This window comes from Hypomesus nipponensis, chromosome 12, assembly GCF_054491055.1.
Source record: "Hypomesus nipponensis isolate SF chromosome 12, ASM5449105v1, whole genome shotgun sequence".
Taxonomy (NCBI): Eukaryota; Metazoa; Chordata; class Actinopteri; order Osmeriformes; family Osmeridae; genus Hypomesus; species Hypomesus nipponensis.
In genome coordinates, this window is record NC_140372.1 from 8817391 (window position 1) to 8837558 (window position 20168).

Genomic DNA, 20168 nt, shown 5'->3' on the forward strand with positions numbered 1-20168 from the left:
TTGTAAATCTGTCTATCATATTGCCAATTGGACAAAAGCTGGGGTCTTATCATTTTTGGGATGGTTTGGTTACGGTTTGCTATATTAAAAGAAAAAGACACCAGGGACATCATATATGATGTGTCAAACAGTATCACCAGCCATTGATTTATGCATTTGAGCATTAAAGAATGTGAAGATGTAAAGGACACATTTTATGATATCAAACTATCCTGCAAGCTCAGATAGGACTGTATACGTGTTTGAATCAGAAAAACATCAAACAAGACATCACTGTGCTTTCATACATTTATTCAGATTTTTTTTCTCATTTTGAGTCAAAAATGTTTATAGAATGTTACAGAAATTGTACAGAGCAGAGGCATAGCAATGAAATAAAAATGTCATGTCCATTGAGTGCTTTATCTGGTTTAGACATTAGATTTTCAGGCTTGATTTAACTGTACATTGTCCCTGTCAAATAATCCAATTAATGAAATGAAAACAGAAGTCCATAAAAATTATGCAAGTATCAAGGCATTTTTGCAATACACATATATATTCTCATACAAATGACAGATTACAAAACAGAGGATCATTTCATATGCTCTGAAGCAGCACTGAGAGACAAGTAGTCCAAACTACACCGTTACATCATAGGCTTGTGCAGCCACAGGCCTGTATAGTATACATTTCTTGATTACATATGAAGGGAACATTACATAAACACACACACTTTCACACAGCCATATATGTGCACATGCTGGCACATGTACAGGAAACACACACGCAATCAACCCATGTTCCATACAGACAGACACGGCCATGAATGACAGAACACACACGCACATACACCACAAAGACCGACAGAGGTAAAGACTTCCAGCGTGCTTCAGAGAGTTTGGTTTTCAAAGACGTTTTCAAAAGAATCTGATTCTGAGCTGAGAGATATATCTAGGTTCAGTTGCATTAGTCAACTGCATTAGCCTGTCCGTGACTGGAACGGATTCGGTTCCTCTCTCCTGATTGGCGGCTTCACAGACAGACTCCTCCCAGGTATTGTGCAAGCCAGGATGTAAAGGTGAGCTTGTCCACTAAAATTAGCCTTTTTCAATCCCACTGATTGGTACTGATCTCTGTAGCTTCTCTCATTTCTCACTTGACTTCACAATGGATTGTCCCATGAGACAGAGGGGAGGAGGAGAAGCGAGAGAGGGGAGAGAGAACAGGGAACAGGGGTGGGTGGGAGAGGACAGAGAGATGCAAAGAGAGGAAAGAAGAGAAGAGAAGGGAGATAGAAAGAAAGCATTGCCATCCAATAGGCTCCTCTTTGTGATAGAGGCTGAATAAAAGATTGTGACTGTTCGTAAGTGCAACCTAGGGATAACATACTCAAGAGATTAACAATGACCAAAAAGAATGGAAGCCATAAAACAGTAAAATCATCACATTTCTATATACTATTGCACAGTTCAAATCATGATACAAAAGATAGATGCATGGTAAAATATATGAATAAGCATTGCATAAAAAATAAGTATATAAAGGAAAAAAAAAGTAGTTTCTTGTCTTTAAGACCGTAGTGTTTTGTGGAGCGCACGACTCATCTTCTTTGATGCACCCAAGAAGCGAGAGGAAGAACGCCCGAATACTGATTGTTGACTTTTACTCCTTTGCACAACTTTTAGGTTTAGAGACCACTCCTTATAATGGTCACGACAGACCCCCCTCTTTAAGAGATACTGATTTCAGCTGTTCCCAAGTGCATCCGAAAGGATGCAACTGAACCTCGATCATGCGGTGAGAGATCGTCAGAACGTAAAATGAATCCATATGAAAAACAAAACACAGGAGAAGGAAACTCCTTGTCGGATTTCACGTCAAGCAAAGTTTCGAATCGGCTCACTGAAGCAAGGGACTGTACAACAGACTGCGGCGTGTCAACAGGACTCTTGATAGCTTCCTCTTGCTGAAGGAGAGAACAAAAAACAAAACAAAAAAACTAGTTCGGAGACGAAGATGAAAACACCTCGGAAAACGGCCTGCTTCCTGCCACAGGGTTCGTGTCGGAAGTCAGACTCGGGTGTCGTTGGGTTCGGAGCCCCTCAGGTACACGGCGGAACTGGATTTGGGCCGAGCCTGGGTGGAAGCCTGACTCTGGCCCGGGGCCCGAGGGCCGCTTCCAGTGTTGTTGTTGACCTCTGACCCCCTGGTATCCGAGGAGATGACCCAGGTGGAGGGACGCCACCGCTTAAGGGAGTACGGCGTCTTGACGCGCTTCTTGATCTTCTCGGCAGTCTCTGCTTGTCCGTCTCGTGACACCAAGCCCTCGCCTGGAACACAGACGAAACAAAAGCATTTAAAAACAAGACATGGTGTCGTGGACAAGGTGTATGTTCTCATGACCATGTCAATGAGAGAGTTGTCAAGTGTGTGTGTGTGTGTACTCACCCAGAGAGGATAGGTCGCGGGTGGTGAAGGACAGGTCCAGGGAGTTGGGTCTCTCAGGCCTTCGGCCTTTAGGCTTCCTGAGCAGAGCTTCTCCTCGCAGGGTCACTGGGGCATCAGCATCTCCAGAAGCAGCCCCAGGGTGGGAGCTGGCCCCAGCCCCGGAGCTCTCTCCTGGGGGACAGCTCGTCTCCCTGCCGTCCCCTCCCCCTGCTCCGCTCTCCTCCTCGCCTCCGCCTCCATCGCTCTCCCCCTCGCTCTCGCCCTCCCCCTGGCCGCGGGTGGTGTTGTTGTTGTTGTTGTTGGCGTTGGGCCGGGCGGAGCGGAGGGCGTCGGCCCTCTCTCGGCTCAGCAGGGGCTCGTTCTCGTCGGGGCTGGCTGTGATCAGGCTGAGGCGGTTGTCGTCTGACCTCTGGGGCCCTGACGCCGCCGCGGCCGCCGTCTGGAGTGAGGGGGTCCCGCCGTTGGCCTGAGCGCTCATCCCGTTGACGGCGGCGGCGGGGTCTCGCCCGCGCGGCTGGTTGTTGGTGCCTGCGCCCCGGTGAGGGCGGGGCTCGGCCACGTGGGGGGAGGTGTTGGGCGGGGCCACGTTCACCTTAGCCCCGCCCCCCTGGGTCTCCACCTGCCGCAGGTTGGACTTGCCGTGGCGGCCGAACTTAAACCTCAACGAGGAGGCGGCGGAGGACGAGGTGGAGTTTTTCTTGGAGGGCTTGGTGCGGAGCGGGAGGCTGGAGGGGCGCTTGGGCAGGTTCTGCTGCTTGGGGAGGGGGAAGATGGCGGTGGGTGGGGCGTCTACCGAGCCCGAGGCCTCGGCGGCCATCTTGATGAGAGGGTAGAGCAGGCTGGAGCTGCCCGGGCTGAGCAGGTCCGGGGAACAGAACTGCTTCTGGGAATGTTCCATCAGGTTCTCGTCGGAGCTCTCCTTCAGGTTCTTGTCCACCTCTTTGGGGTCCAGCTTGGTGGTCTCCAGGTCTTCCTGGGTGAGGTGCAGGCAGACCGGCACCACAGCGCCACCTGTGGGTCCCTCCAAGCCATGGCTGGACTCAGTGGTGTTGGTGGAGGGGCTGCCCCCTCGGCCCATCCCGCTTGCACTACCGTCCGGGCTGGGCATGCGAGCGTGCTGGTTCTGCTGCCGGTCGTGGTTGATTGAATTCCTGTTCCTCTCCCCGACCCCTGTGCCGGCCCGGCCAGTGGTGGAAGAGGAGGCGTCGCCCGGCGTGTTCTTAACCACGCCCTCCTGTTCCTCGATGTAAGAAGAAGGGTGGTCTGGATAGGAGCCTGATAGTGGTGCCATGAGGTTCCTATAAGGTAAAGGCAGTCATGAGGAGAGGCGTCAACATGAATCTTTTTTGAATATCCACGACACATACGTATTCCATGGGTGTGTTTGACTTGACTGGATGTCAGGCGGTGTTGTTAACTGACTGTGTGTCATTGCTCAGTGCTCGCACGGCCCTCGCGGTGTGGAGCCCTGTGCCGTGATTGGCCGTGGCGCGTGTTCCCACCTCTCGTTGTGCAGCGCGGTGCTCATGGGGTTGAGGGTGGGGCTGACGGACTTGCTGCGGTCCCAGATCAGCAGCAGCTCGGCCATGCGCTCCTCGGCACACTGGGCCGTCAGGCGGGCCTCTGCGTCCTGGTCCCAGCAGTCCTCCATGGTCTCCTTCAGAGAGCGCACCGCCTGGGACACACACACACACACACATATATATATATATACACATCTACATACTGTATCTGTCTCTCTCTCTTACACGCAGGAACACAGACACACTCCTCACCAGGCTGTTCTCCTTCCAGGCCTCTGGGAACTTGGGCCTCTGTTTCTCCCTGGACACCAGAACCTGCATGTCTTCAAACGAGGGGTGGTTCCCTGCCTCGGCCTGGAACGCCATCTGGTACTCAGGAACCGTCTCTCCTGGAGACCAGAAAGGAGGAGACCGGCTTAACACAACACAACAACACATACTACCAAAACCATCCACTTCTAAAACCCCATACTAAAGTGTGTTCTGTGTGGAGGCTGGAGAAGGTGCTGGATCTTACCAGGGAAGAGGTCAGTGCACCGCATGAAGGTCTCCCAGTAGACTAGGCCCAGGGCGTACATGTCCACCTGCTTCAGGGCCGACTCACAGTCCCTCAGGTTCACCGCCCCCTCCAGCACCTCTGGGGCCATGTAGCGGATGGTGCCCACCTGGAGTGTGTGTGTGTGTGGGGGGGGGGGGAAAAAAAAAAGTTAAAATTAGCCTTTATTCCTAACAACTAACTCTTGCTGGGGTTCTGAGGGAGGTTCCCCTGCCCAGTTCACCTCGCTGATGGCGGTGTTCTCCTCCTCGCCGTGGCGTAGCGGCCGGCTCCCGGTCAGCTTCATGGACAGGCCAAAGTCGATGATGACGCAGGTCCCGTCAGTCTTGACCAGAATGTTCCGGCTGTTCAGGTCCCTGTGGGACACGGAAGGCTTGTACAAGTCTGGAGAGAGGGAGGTACAGGGAGGGGGCAGTGGGAAGGAAGGATGTTACAATTTGACTTCTTCACAAAAACGTTAAATTGGAAAGTACACAAACCCCCTCAAAACAGCTCCCATACACAACACTAACACATGTGGTCAATTGTTTTGGTTGTCTCTCAAATGTACAGCATGTGGGACCTAGAATGAATCTCTGTTGTTATCACACTGTCCACTAGAGGGCAGAGCGCCACGGGCACAGCAGTCTGCTGTAGCAGCTGCTATTGGTGGGCAAGGACAGTGGGGGGAGGAGGCCTACCAGTGTAACCCCCCAGGGAGCCCGCTGCTGGAAACTATAAGCAGAATGAAGTAGCACCCAGCCCCACTAGATCTCCAGTCTCTCACCATCCCTGCTCTTTTCCAATTATTTTCTCCCTCTCCCTTTCTGTCTCTGTCTCTCTGTCTCTCTCTCTCTCTGTCTCTCTCTCTCTGTCTCTGTCTCTCTGTCTCTCTCTGTCTCTCTCTCTCTGTCTCTCTCTCTCTGTCTCTCTCTGTCTCTCTCTCTCTGTCTTTCTCTCTCTGTCTGTCTCTCTCTGTCTCACTCTCTCTGTCTCTCTCTCTCTGTCTCTCTCTCTCTGTCTCTCTCTCTCTGTCTCTCTCTCTCTGTCTCTCTGTCTCTCTCTCTCTTTCTCTCTCTCTCTGTCTCTCTCTCTCTGTCTCTCTCTCTCTGTCTCTCTCTCTCTGTCTCTCTCTCTCTCTCTCTCTCTCTCTCTGTCTCTCTCTCCTGTCGGGGCCTGTGTGGGTTTAGAGTGTGTCGATGCACAGCGCACACATTTGTATGCAAATGTGTATGCTGTGTGAGGAACGGCAGAGCTCTACACAGATGGACAGACACAGAGACACATAGAGACACAGAGACACAGAGAGCTCTACACAGATGGACAGACACAGAGACACATAGAGACACAGAGAGCTCTACACAGATGGACAGACACAGAGACACATAGAGACACAGAGAGCTCTACACAGATGGACAGACACATAGAGACACAGAGAGCTCTACACAGATGGACAGACACAGAGACACAGAGACACAGAGAGCTCTACACAGATGGACAGACACATAGAGACACAGAGAGCTCTACACAGATGGACAGACACAGAGACACATAGAGACACAGAGAGCTCTACACAGATGGACAGACACATAGAGACACAGAGAGCTCTACACAGATGGACAGACACAGAGACACATAGAGACACAGAGAGCTCTACACAGATGGACAGACACATAGAGACACAGAGAGCTCTACACAGATGGACAGACACAGAGACACATAGAGACACAGAGAGCTCTACACAGATGGACAGACACATAGAGACACAGAGAGACACAGAGAGCTCTACACAGATGGACAGACACATAGAGACACATAGAGACACAGAGAGCTCTACACAGATGGACAGACACAGAGACACAGAGAGCTTAGGGCTCATATTTCCAATCTTTCCATCTGAGGGCCTCGGAATCAGTTGTCATTTGAATCTCTCTTCCGCTTTCGCTCCAACCCCCCCCTCTCTCTTCTAGGCGACTGTGACCACATCTATTAATATCCTTCCTGGTGTGCGGTCTTCCCTTCATGGAGGGATGCAAATCGCTCCAAGTCAAACAAGAGCCACACACACACACACTGCAGTCTTAGAGGCTTTGGCCCAGGTCCTGCACTGCGCTCCAGATGCACTCTAGCAGGCTCGATGCACACACACACACACACACACACACACGCTCAAATCAGAGCTCTGGATTCTCCCAAGTGCAAGTAGCTTTGAGTAGGAGCATCTGCTATGTCAGTGGCATATGAATATTTTCATTGTTATTTTTGTGGTGTGTGTGTGTGTGTGTGTGTGTGTGAGTGCAGGGCGGGCAGGTGTTCTCTCTCTGTACCCACCTCCTTTAAAGAGCTCTGTGTGCAGGTAGGCCAGGCCGCGCGTCACGGAGTGAGCCAAGCGACAGCTGCTAACCCAGTCTCCTGTCTGTAGGCCCAGGTAGCGACTCAGCGAGCCCTGGGGGGTGGGGGAGGAGGGAGGGAGGGAGGGAGGGAAGAGAGATGAGTTAGAGGAGTCACGGGAGGGGGGGGCGCAGAGGAAAAAAAGAGAAAGGAAAGAATTGTTTATGAGGAGGGAGTTGGCACAGAGACCGTATCGGCACTCTAGATATAACAGACGAAAAATATAGGTTCCAAGACACGTTTACAACGATGGGTAGAAACTTCTTCTGAGGGTGTGTTGCCTTCAAAGGAGATCAAAGACGGCATGCTGTGAAGACACACCAGAGACCCTACTGGATGGGCGGGGAGGGTAAACACACACACACACACCCCCACACCCACACACTGAATGTTCCTCTATTCCCCCGACTGCTTCCACAGCTTTTGTGTTTCCATGTGTGTTCCTCTCTGCCACTAGGCTTCTCAGTTTGAAGTGGATGCAACCTGCCTTCAAGAACCACACATCCCAGAATGTGATACTGCGGTTACTGTGGTAACCGCCGTGCCTGCTAGCAGGCGCTATCCTACGGGCTGCTGTGATCAGGTACCAAGATGTGAGCTGAAAACCAAGATGTCCCATTTGGGTCGTCGATTCCTTCCGGGCCAGACGGAAAGTTCTGGTACAAGAGGGGCTGATTTCTTTCATTTGAGTTCATTTGTGGTTTCAGCTTTTAACAGTCCTTGTGAGGACTCTAGGTAACCCCTAACCTTTCAGATCAGTTGGTCAGATTAGAGCAGCTTTCTGGACCCAGGTAGTAGGAGATCCAGTCCAGGCTTTGATCTGATCAGGTTAGAAACTAGGTTACTCACATACTGCTACATGACAGGAGCCATACTTAAGGAAGCATTCATATTAATAAGAAAGTGCTGCTGGGGAGATGCTAAGTGCAGCTAGTGGATTTACTGTTGCTTGCCATGCGTGTGCTGAGTAGTTAGACCACTGTAATGCTAGTAGAGCGGACTAGAGAGTTGCCACTATTATTCAGGTCTTTGTACCACCAGAGAACAAACACACCTCAACTTCAGCTTTTAGGGAAACGGTTGCATGGCATTTTTCTAATCACACGTTGGGGCCGGATTGGGGCTGGAGATGTGTGGCGAGCGCTCAGCCCTCTGACTGGAGAACCTCAGCTCCCCCCGGTGCTACTCACATGGGGGTGGTACTCCATCACCAGCAGGTACTCCACCCGCCCCTCCGGCCCAAGGCGCTCGTCGGCGGCGGTGAAGCGGGCGATGTTTTCGTGCTCCAGCAGGGGGAGCCGGTAGATGGAGCACTCGTTGAGGAAGTTCTGCCGATTGGCCGAGGTAAACACCTTGACCGCCACCTGACGCTCGTCCAGCGAACCGCAGTACACCGAGCCGTAGCGGCCGCGGCCAATCAGCTGAGAGAGAAAAGGAGGGGAGGGACAGGACAAGGTGACAAACAGATCAAAAAGAATAATCGATTCTCTGGCTTGATTTCCTACACCGGTTTCATTTGCAGCTTTGATCTGTGCGGCTTTTTCTTTGTTCAAGCCCATCAATATTCTCTTTTAAATGTTAGTGTGAAAGGTTGACACGCAAACAGACAAACACAGTCTCACCTCCAGCAGTTTGAGATTGTCCAAGTCCAGAGAGCTCTCAGAACCAGCGGCCTCCATCATGTTCAAGTTGTGCAGGCCGTGTTTACCGTCCGCTATGATGCCACAGGAAGCACGCACAGTTAGGAGCCGGCTCTCATCCTCCTCACATGAGCACGCGCATTTCAATGAACTTATCAAAAACCACAAATAGCAGCCATTTGGGGCATAGAACCTTAATCTAAAAAAAGACTTAATAAATCCTGTTGCCAAAACAAGTCCTTAAATGTCCTCCAGCAATTAGCATTGCCATGGTAACTTACCGTGCATCATGCGGTAGGCAAAGAAGGCGGCCACAGCGAGGACAGCGAGGACTGAGATGGTTGCCAGGGCAATCACAACGGTCTCTTCGCATTGCAACGTACGAGAGTCTAGAAGAGGTAAACAAGTTGTTCGTTAGAGTCTAGAGACGATATATTTGTGAGGAAATTGGATTTAGACAACCACTTGCACAGATCATATATTAGACGTGCACACACACAAACATCTTTGAAGTACTAAATGAAAATGATTTGGGCATGTCTGTTTGTGGCCGATCAAGCGACTGGGGCAGGAGAGGTGAAGCATATGAGCAAATCAATTAGGCCTGAGCATGGTTCAGGCTCAACAGACTGGAAAACATGGAGCTGCAGAGCAACACACACACACACACACACAGAACCGGAAGCACACTAACGGCCGACAGCATACGCGCATTTACAGATGCTGAGAGAGAAGGAGCCGACTAAAGTGCTAACGACAGTATGGGGTCAGAGCCGGGTTGGTGCGTCAGCGTGGGGGACATCACTGACTGCACTGGATGTGGTCGCTCCGATGGCACGACGCACACACACGCGGGACGGAGGATGCTTTGAATCATGCTGCTCGTCTGCATTCCAAGGTGGGCGAGGTGTCTGGCTCTGGCTCGTTTGTGGTCGCGCGACACAAACAGAGCGAGCGAGCGAAAACAACAGACCCAGAGGTTGCGACGAGAGAACCCGAGTATGTTTATGAATATATGTGTGTGTGTGTGTGTGTGTGTGTGAGCGGTGTAATTAGCCTGCGTTTCCTGTCTGCTTCAGCAGGCGGGGGAGGGGAGAGAGGGCTTGATGGACAACCCCCTGAACCCAGGGCTGCTGTGACCTTGTTAACCCCTGCAGAGCCAGAGTGCGTGTCTCTGTCAGTCAAGGCTGCTCAGTGGCCTCGCCGCCATCAATTATTAACCAGACAGCTCCCTCGCAAATACTGTGTGTGTGTGTGTGGCAGGGGTGTGTGTGTGTGTGTGAGTTTAACAATACATAAGTGATTTCTATGACTTAAAATGTCTGTATATGAAAAATGTCTGAAGCAAATGTGCGTACAAGCGAGTGTGTGAATTCTTGCGTGTGTGTGTGTGAGCTCCAGCACTGCGGTCACACATCATATTTCGAGGACGACTCCTGAAGACTGCATCGACCTGAGGGCTCGCGTCGACCTCCCTGAATAAATAATGGTCCAGACATACAGAGGTGTGTTTTGATGTGAAACCTGGACCTTGAAAGAGGAACTGACTTGGTCGACGAGAAACATCTCTCAGCCTGGTTCCTCTCCCGCTCCTTTAGAATAAAACCTGAATTCAACAAGGATCTTGACAACGCTGTGTACGTGTATGTTTGACCTGAGTCTGAGTGCGTCTAGGATCAGACTGCACGTACAGCCCTGACACACCCACACAGAGAAGAAGCCCTTTTTCATTCAGAAGTCAAACCATTATTCATCTTCAGCCTTTATTTTCTGTTGTTGTCTGCTCATCTCCAATATAATACAACTTTTATTGATTTAGAAATGTCACTAAGGGCTTATAAATCCCCATGGATGTCAGAGGCCGAGATGCAACCTATAAAAACAAACTAACACTGACAACACTGAAAATACAAAGAACCCCCCCCCTTCTACCCCCCATCTCTTTATCGGACTCGGTTTTCCTTTCTGCCTCTCCCTCACTTCACCCTTCTGCAACAATTCAGATAATTAAGATGATTAGCCGGGCGAAAAGGAAATCTCCTCCGGTTCGGCTTGGGGAAAATGCCTGAAATATTGCCGGCTGAAAGGCCTCTGCTGTCCCCAGCCGCTTCCTTTCCCTGAGAGGACGTTGGTGCTGCTACTGCCCATCAGAGGAGAGGATGCAGAGAGGCTGCAGGCTGCACACTCAGGGTGTCCACTTCTCCACAACCGGAGAGCTCCCCCGACCCACGTGCATGTGCATCGTGTCCTTTAGAGGTGCTATGCAGTGCTGGAGATGGGGGGGGGGGGGTTTAGTATCCTAACTTACTGTGGGTAGGCTGTGCAATGCTGGCACTGTGTGTGTGCTGGTGTACCTTGAATTATAGAGAGGCTGCGTGTGTACCCTGACTTACAGAGGGGCGGAGAGGTGGTGGGGCTGGGTGTGTGTGTGTGTGTGTGTAGCGTGACTGACAAAGGGGCTGAGTGTGTGTGTGTGTGTAACGTGACTTACAGAGGGGCTGAGTGGTGGTGGGGCTGGGTGTGTGTGTGTAGCGTGATTTACAGAGGGGCTGAGTGTGTGTGTGTGTGTGTAGCATGACTTACAGAGGGGCTGAGTGTGTGTGTGTGTGTGTAGCGTGACTTACAGAGGGGCTGAGTGGTGGTGGGGCTGGGTGTGTGTGTGTGTGTATGTAGCGTGACTTACAGAGGGGCTGAGTGTGTGTGTGTGTGTAGCATGACTTACAGAGGGGCTGAGTGTGTGTGTGTGTGTGTAGCGTGACTTACAGAGGGGCTGAGTGGTGGTGGGGCTGGGTGTGTGTGTGTGTGTGTGTGTGTGTAGCGTGACTTACAGAGGGGCTGAGTGGTGGTGGGGCTGGGTGTGTGTGTGTGTGTGTGTGTGTAGCGTGACTTACAGAGGGGCTGGGTGGTGGTGGGGCTGGGCGGGGGGAAGTCCTCAGTGAAGTTGACGTTACACATGTCGCTGCTGCAGCAGCAGAAGCGGTAGGTGCCGTTCTGGGTGTGCGGAGGCCGGTTGGTTACCACGCAACGGTCGTCACGACACTCCTGCTGGTCGCCAACGTGGGTCCAACAACCTGGGTGTAGCGCGGGGGGGGGGGAGGGGAGTGTGATTAAGTGGGTGACATGTCTTTAAATCATGCCTTACACAAAATATAAGGGTTAACTAAACATTGACGAGTGTGTGTGTGTGTGTGTGTGTGCCCACCTTGTTTGACCAGACGCACGTCCCCGGGCGGGCTCTTTTCCCACAGGCCGAAGCAGTGGCGGCCCTCGGGGCAGCGGGTGGTGGTGTTCTCTGGGGAGACACGGCCCTCGCCTTCCCCCGCCACCCGCTCCACCTCCCAGGGCTGCTGGTCGTCGGTGAAGGCACACTCCCTCTCCTCGCCCTGCGCAGCTGGGTGGGGGGAGACAGCAGGGAGGAAAGCTTTCAGACAAGTGACCCAATGTGAGAAAACCTCTGACTGGTGACTTTCCCGGGCCTCTCAAGGTTGTCTGGCAGCCTATTTGTGGACTAACCTTTCTGATCTGACTGACTGGGGGAAGAAGGAACGAGAGAGAGAGACAGTGAGAGACACCCTGTCTGACGTCTACTACCCGTGTGAGCGCGCTCCAACACAGCCCCGCTGCCTAAGCGGTCCTGGGCTCACACCCCGGAGCTGGACGAGCCACTGCCTCCTTAAACAGGCCATCTCGAGCCCAGTTGGAGCCCACAAGCTCAGGACGTGCGCACGTGCACATACACACACAAGCATCGACGCACACACACACCCATGACTGCAGACACCCTCTCACACACACAGGCCTGTGGTCAGCCAATCGGAATGTCTCCCTCTCTCCCACCGTGTAAGAACACCAGCGTCGCAGCCCCCCCACCCCTCCCCCCCCCCCCCCACACACACACACATCCTCCTACGGCTGGTCGGAAACACCGAACACAAAGCCTCCCAGGGTTCTGGTGTCTACCTGCCGAAGGGCAGAACCATCCATCCAACAACTTTTATTACATCCGTTACCATGACGACCAACAGCCTTGCCTTGCATGGAGAGAGATGGGCGAGGAGCTCCTTCCCCTCAGACCACGACTACCGTGTCTGTTCTCCGTCCGAGCCCCAGCTCCTGGGCTCGGCGTGGCCGTGCAGAGCGGTGGGGGGGCCACAGCGGGGGAGCAGGGGAGCCTGAGCGAACGTCTCCGGCCCATGCCTCCATCGCTGGTCTGCGTGGGCCGGCGGCCCGAGGACGAGCGCTCATGGTCCTAACCCTAATCCTAAACCGGGGAGCTTTAGAGAGAGAGAGACAGAGAAAGAGAGAAAGAGAGAAAGAGAGAAAGAGAGAAAGAGAGAGAGAGAGAGAGAGAGAGAGAGAGAGAAAGAGAGAGAGAGAGAGAGAGAGAGAGAGAGAGAGAGAGAGAGAGAGAGAGAGAGAGAGAGAGAGAGAGAGAGAGAGAACCTCCCGGGGTCAGGAAGCACAGAGAGTTCCCGTCAATCTGCTTCTTGTTGGCGCGCTGGCCCGGGCTCTCGTTCACTCCCGTCTCAAAGGGGGGTGTTCCCCCTCGGGTGGGTCAGTGGGTGTGAGAGCGAGAGGGGGTTACTGCTCTGTGGGGACGAGGCCTGTTCTAGGTATTCCAGTAGGCAGCCATAAATGAGATAGTGAGAGAGAGATAGTGAGGGTCAGGGCAGCAAGAGAGAGTTTGTTGTAGTGTGTTGGTGTGTGTTTATGTAGGACAATGTGCGTAATCACTGATTGTAGAGACATGGTGTGCCGGTGTGTTTGCACCCCCCCACTCCCCCTCCCCTCCCCCATGCGGGGGCTTCTACTGCGGCCCGACCCCAAGGTCGAGCTACTTCATGTAGGCAGAGCATGGCCGCTCTGCCAAGCAGAGTCCCTCCCTCCCTCCGATAAGCAGTCAACCCTGGCCCTCTGTGGGGCTCTGAGAGACATGGGACAGGGAGGGAGGGAGGGGAGAAGGAGGAGAACGTGAGCGATAGGAAGAGTGGGAGAGGGAGGGAGAGTAGCAAGGCACACTTGATGCACAGGCTTTATATCCATAACTACACCACGAGCCCTGGCTGTCTCGTGGGCGGTTCCTGATCACGCCAACTGTGGTTAGAGATGACGGAGAGGCCACCCCGCGTGATCGTCTGGGATCAAACTTTTAAAAAATCCCCTTAACCCCTGACTAGGGGTGGGTCTAGCTAGCTGGGAGATTAGCTCCATGTCCTGGGTGAGTAAGGGGCAGCCCACACACACGCGCACACACACGCTGTACCCAACTTTTCTCAATCTTCACGCTAATTCCTCACAAAACACACTGGAGTTTGCTGATTGGTCTGAGGTCCTGTGCAGTGCGTCCTGATTGGTCAGCAGAGTACTACGCCTCAGAGCAGGGCAGCTCCAGTGAAGCGAGGCCCCTGTGGAGCTGGCTCCAGCTGCAGTGTTGGATTGTGGGTCAGAGTGTGCCGGGCCAGTGAGTCATATCAAAAGGCTTTGGAGTAATTCTCCTGTTTGTGCGAGTGTGCCTATTGGACGACTACTCTCTGTTTACCCATGGCCCAGTTATTCGCTAATCTCCTCCCCCCCATTACAAAAAACGCCCCCCCCCCGGCCTTCGTCGTACTGACTAACCCACCCCTCCTCAGTCCCCCCACTCCCCCCATGCCTCTTCTTGGCCTCACGACTGAAAAGCAACAGCCTAATCCTGCCGTCCACCTTCTCTCCTTCCCATTTCCTCTCCTCTGAGCTGCGGGGCTGAAACACATGGGGCTGAACCTTCTGGAGAGCTGTGGTGGTGAAACACACCGCGGAATCACTGTGCCGTCAGCCTCCTTGTCTTTCCACTGCTGACGTTAACGAGGCGAAGCAGAACACAGAAGCTGCTTCAGGCTGGAATGTTCTATCCCGGGGGGGGGGGGGGGGGTACCTCACCTGTAATCAACTCACTTGTAAGGGCAGCCATCCCATCCTTGGCTCCTGGGGGAGATGGGGAGGGGTAGGCGGAGGGGGATACGGCTTTGGACCATGGATACGCACCCATTTGTGGGGTTTGTTTTGGTGTTTTTGTTAGTGTGGGGGCCGAAGGGGGGGGGAGGGGTGCATGTCCTGACACCCCCAATTTAGAGTTGGACCCAGTCGAGAGGGGCTCTAATCTGTGGCGGTGTTCCACAAGTCCATCTGGCCCCCTCAAAAGCCAGTGTCTGTCTGGGTCTGGTACAGTTATGTTAATCCTACTACAGCTTATACCGCACACTCAGCCCGTCTTGGCCGATGGCCGACAGGCGATCATTTACCACCATGCAGTTATGAGCACATACAAACAGTCCCTGAAAATAGGATCAAGACACACACACGGTGACCTATATCAATGGTGTTGTTGGCTAGCCTAATCTTGGGGTCATCCGATTTAACTGTATTCTAAAACCGTGTGGGCTGGTGAAGGGGTAACCAGTCATCTAGTGTCCAAATGGCCAAACTGCATCTGAGTCTAATATTCTGGACTGGAGTAAATAAATATGTAGGCTCTCCCTTTGAGGATTCCATGTAGCATAGCTTAGGATGCAGAATAGGGAATAGGGTTGCAAAGGGGCAGAAAGTTTCCCGAAAGTTTCCACGGGAAAAAAAAAAAAAAAAGGGGTTTTGCAAAAGCATATAACAGGGAACTTGAGAACAATACTATGCATGCCTAGCTCAGCTGGACCCTGAATGCAGCTGGTTGGGAAAATTGTCTGCCAGAAACATAAACATAAAACGTTCTGTTGTTTTTGAACATCTTTGACATCAGTTTTGCGTCTGAACGTTTCAGCCCTATGCCTGGCAAGTGTGAGAGCATCGAATTGCGTAGAGGCCAAGAGCGGTATTGTAATTTCAATTGTTAATTTCCAGTATTGCGGGATTTCAATTATATTAGCAACATATTAAAATACATTTTGGGAGCTGTGAACTAAGTAAAAAAATGTTGAATTATGAACTATGAACTGAACTAGTTCAATTAAAAATATGTCAACTATGAACTGAACTAGTTCAGGTAGAAAGTGAACTTTCCCCAATACTGTTTGTCATTAACGAGCATATTGATCTCTTGGTAAACTGAAGCCATGTTCATTTTAATATTTTTTGTTGTTCGATGAAAGAATAAAGTTCTACTCACAAAAGGTCAAATTTCATTTTTGAAAGTTGTATTATAAATGTTTGCATGCACGTCTGCTTATGACAAGGTAAATACAATTAAATTACACCAAAATGTCCTGTTAACTCCCGTTAATTCCTGTATGTTCCCGTTAATTCCCGTGGAAAGTTTACAACTTTGAATATTCCCAGAATTTTGCAACCCTAGTGCAGAAACATGAGAGACCATCTAAAACTGAAAATGTCTGAATGTCTGAGTGTAAACACTTCCACATGTCCAGTATGCCTGCTGTACCTAAACGTCCTATACAGGCCAGGCTGGCAAGGCCACCACTGAACAGACCGGGGATGGCTGGAAGTAGCTTTACAAGGCCCATTGTCTCCAAGGAGAGAATATTAATCATAGGCTGTTGCTCCTAGTTACCATCCCAAGGCTGCCTCTTTTGTTTTCTTAAACATCCGCTAATTTTCTCCCCCCCCCCCCCCAAACCAGAAGGTCTGCTTTTGTCTTGGCCATTGGGTGTGTGCTCCGCTATGCAGTAACTAAACTGAACAATTCTGAGCAGTGGGCACAAAGACATTTATTCTTTTTTAACTTTAGAGAGGGGGGAAAAACATGGTGCTATTGTGAACTTACAGAAACAGATCATTAGGTTGACTAACTAGTTTACACCTGCGTTGGTAGGAAATCTATAGCCTAACATTTTTTTGGGAAAAATGAATGCTGGACGTAGCCTTTGTTGAACAAAACAAAACACATCTCATGTCTATTCTTTGCCACATAAGACATGGGCCAATCCAGCATCCCCAGTGAACTGGTGCTGTGACCTGGGTCCCGGGTGGAGACAGGATGGGGCCTGTCACTCTCCCTCTGTGGAGCCTACAATACCCAGCTTAAGGCTTTGTCCAACACCCCCTTGCTCTCGACAAGCGGAGAAAATCACTCAAGGTTTTCTCTGAGGTGGACTTTTATACAGAGTAATCCTCTCTCCTCCCTCTCTTTCATTGGCCTTGCCTCTCCTCATCAGTCGGGCGCACTGTAGGACCGAGTGTAGGAGGAGAGAAAGTGGGGGGAGGGGGGGGGGGAGAAAAATAAAATAAAAAGCTCGAACCACATGAGCCCCCCTCAAAGATACCTCCGAAATCCTTGAATACTTTACTCATTCTCAAAAGAGCACAATCTTACCCCCCCCCCCCCCATCTCCCTCTTCTCTTTACCCGTCTTCTCTCTTCCCCTCTATCAGGGGACACCTGCTCGCTGCAGGTAGCCTGTGCAGATGCCCGTGAGGCTGGCACTGTTGGCGCTCCAGATTTTTGAGCAGCAGGCAAACGCCCACTGGTAGATGAGTCACGGGGGACAGAGAGGGATGGCGGGTGGCAGGTGAAACACGTGGAGGGGGGGGGAATGATGAGAGGGTAACATAGCCTTTTCTGAGTCAAAACGAGAGAGAGAGAGAGAGAGAGAGAGAGAGAAAGAGAGAGAGAGCTGGAGAGAGAGAGAGCTGGAGAGAGAGACAGAGAAAGAGAGACAGAGAAAGAGAGAGAGAGAGAGAGAGAGAGAGAGAGAGAATAAGGAGAAAAATGGATAGCCACTGATGGCATAATGTTGGAGGAACATATGGTGAGGTGGGGTTGACATTGGTGGCATTCAACTCCCTCCATCAAAATCTTCATCACAAGGGCACAGGACAACATTCCTGCATATCTATGATGCTGTGTTGGAAGAATTCACTGGCAACTAGACCCCATGAACGACAAAAAAGTAGGCCTATATGAAAGATAAATCTATAACAGGGTTATGTGGCAAGCGTCACAAGACCATGGCTGAGTGGAAGAAAAGGATGATAGAGGGTAACAGTACACTGGGCTTGGAGTGTTTACTAGTTTTCATTAGGTGACAAGGGATTGATTCTTCGTAATTTGCATGTCGTACGTGTGTGTCCACCTAAGCAATCAGCAAAACATTGATCCATTCAGTACTATGATATGGTACCAGAGGGACTGTCTAATGTCAAACTGTGGCTTATGAGATGCTGGATTGTGCATTGGACTGGAGAACTCGATAACTGTAACACAGGCTCACATATATGCGCGCACACACACACGTACACACACACACACACACAACACTCCCACGCTACATCACAGATGCGGGGCAAATTACAGACCAAACTCAAACTCCACCCTGCTCGCTGCTACATATTTCAGACGGTTGCAGCCACTCTGCTCGGCTCTCTCACGTTTCTCTCCGAATGCTGCTCAGCAAACCCGGTAGACCGTTATCTTATCTAACTCTTCTCAAGGTCCAACAGAAGCCTGGCTTTAACCCAAAGTCTGGATTAGCGGGCCACAAGCTCTGCCAAAAAGGCCCTGCGGTACCAGCTAGGTTATTTAAGGCTTCACCGTTTTTTTTCTTCCCCATTCCTACACACAGTACATGATGTGTGATCAGTCAGGTAGATCTATTGACAACGATTGAAAGCCAAGAGCAGTATGAACAAGTATGAAAAGAGTAACTGAAGTACCATCATCATGTCTCTTATGTCCCATCCCTGTGCTCTCATTCTCACCCACTGAGACACTCACACAGACATCGGTAGCCTTGAAACAGAACTGTCAAATTATATCTCTCTCAAACCCAGGGTCACATGAAACATCACATAATAAAGTATTTGTGACATCCATAGAATACCACCAGAACCACATTAGCTAGGTAACTTGACTGTCGTTCAGTATTGGAAAGTTCCCTTGAATTACAGAAGCGATTTACATGGCAACAACAAAAACATTACTGTAAATCTAGTAGATAGTCTAAGTCTAAGCATGTCTAAGCACCTACTCAAGCTGTCATGGTTAGCTAACGTTCCTTAGTCATCACTGCAGACCAACGCTATGTCTAACTGCAATCCTGATAGAAACCCCTGCTGAAACCAGGTTTACTTCCAGATGCATCCGCTCAATGAAGTTCTTACCGCTTGTCACATAATCATGAATGTAACTGTTCATGCTTAACAAGAAATGTTTGCTTACCGGCCACGGAAGTAAGGAGCACCATCACGCATAGTCCAATTGCCAGCATTGCCCCAGCTTCGATGTCTCGGGTCATCGGCTCCTCTGTCCAACCTCTCTTGGCTTGAAAGTCGTGTTAGGTACTCTAAAATATCTCAAACGGTCGTTACTCCTATCATGTTAGTTCAATGACTTGAACTGAAGTGTCAAGCACGGAGCAGTACATTGATAGTGATTCAAAGAGCGCACGATACAGTTCTTGATTGATTGTCCAGAGACCTAGTCTACGCTGTGCGGACTTGATAGTTCATCTGATCTTTAAGCTAGCGAGTTAGCTAGCAAACTGTTACTAAGTGTACACATAGTTGACTATGAAGTTTTCATATTGTTAACTATTAGGCGCAAAACTAATTTAAATCAGATGGCAAGCTTGTGCTTACTACCTACAAAAAAAAGGAAATTCGTGAAAGGAATAAAAAAAGATGGGGGGGACAAAAAGGAATTTGGCCAGCAAGCACACCAGCTATGGATGGCCAGCTACAGTAGTTAGCAAGCCCACGAAGTTTGAAAATGTATCTAGCTATTTTGTAAATGTGTCTTTTTCATCCTCGCTGTGACACAAGTGCTGGAAAGCGTCATACGTTAGCAAGCACATAAACATTTAAGAAAAGTAGCTACGCTACCAAGCTAAGTTAGCCAAAAGAGCTGGGTCCGCCAAGAGGTCTAGTCCATAACGAGAAAAAGCCAAAGATGGTCCTCTGCCGTTGCCTCGTCGCTAGTCGGATAACTGGCTAGCTATCTGGTACTGTAGTAGCATGTTGAAGATTGTGCCTTTTGGTCTGTTTCGGCATACTACGCTATTCCTGTCGTTGTATATCACGGTGCTGGCTCGACGTTTCTTCTGCTGTTCCCTTGGCTTTAAACTAGCGATTACATTTGGCATTGGTCGTGGCAGAGCTTCGAATGGCAGACGGAGCGGCAGGGCTGGGAACGCCTCATTGCAGGAAAATTGCCTTCTGGATAGTCTCCAGTATCACATTGCTTTGGGGGTTGGATTGTTGTTGAGGTAGTTAAGAAGTATTTTGTTTAGTTATCCCGGGTCATCCTGCGGTGGACCAGGTCGCCACTCTTAGTATTTTTTTTTACTCCACAGCTGGTATCCATTCGGCTAGCTCACAACAAAGTAACTCAAAACGTATTCATATTTATTTTATTAATAACTTTATTCATAGCTCGCTGATTTTCATGTTTAAATGTAGCATTATAACTGATAGTCTGCTCCAAGTCTACCGGCTTGGCACATAGACTTTGTTGTAACCTAAACGAATGTACCCAACGGCTGACGAGACAGAAAATGAGCGCCCCCAACCGCAGACTATAGATATGACACCAAATGCCTTTGCCAACTATTTGAGTGTAAATACACTGCCACCTTGTGTTCAAAAGGCGAATTGGTGGTTGGCAGTCATTTGTTTCCCGATAGGCTAAAAGGGAATTGTGTCTAAAGCTTTATCGGTAGCATTT

The 20168-nt window shown here is 50.5% G+C and overlaps 1 protein-coding gene across 2 annotated transcripts; it reads right to left on the minus strand.

Annotated features, from left to right (window-relative positions):
• Positions 1-274: 274 nt before the first annotated feature.
• On the minus strand, positions 275-19687 carry LOC146260953 (bone morphogenetic protein receptor type-2-like). 2 transcript variants are annotated; one of them, XM_084667498.1, is made up of 13 exons: positions 18666-19687; positions 11722-11910; positions 11411-11590; positions 8801-8908; positions 8502-8593; positions 8070-8300; positions 6820-6934; positions 4733-4893; positions 4471-4618; positions 4206-4342; positions 3933-4105; positions 2431-3728; positions 275-2312 (listed from the first exon to the last, which is right to left on the minus strand). In XM_084667498.1, the coding sequence occupies exons 1-13, from the start codon at positions 18739-18741 to the stop codon at positions 2053-2055; spliced, it is 3168 nt and encodes a 1055-aa protein (XP_084523624.1). In that variant the 5' UTR covers positions 18742-19687; the 3' UTR covers positions 275-2052. The 2 variants fall into 2 exon arrangements, with proteins under 2 accessions (XP_084523624.1, XP_084523625.1); XM_084667499.1 differs by lacking the exon at positions 18666-19687 and adding an exon at positions 12551-12812.
• Between the last annotated feature and the right edge of the window lie 481 nt (positions 19688-20168).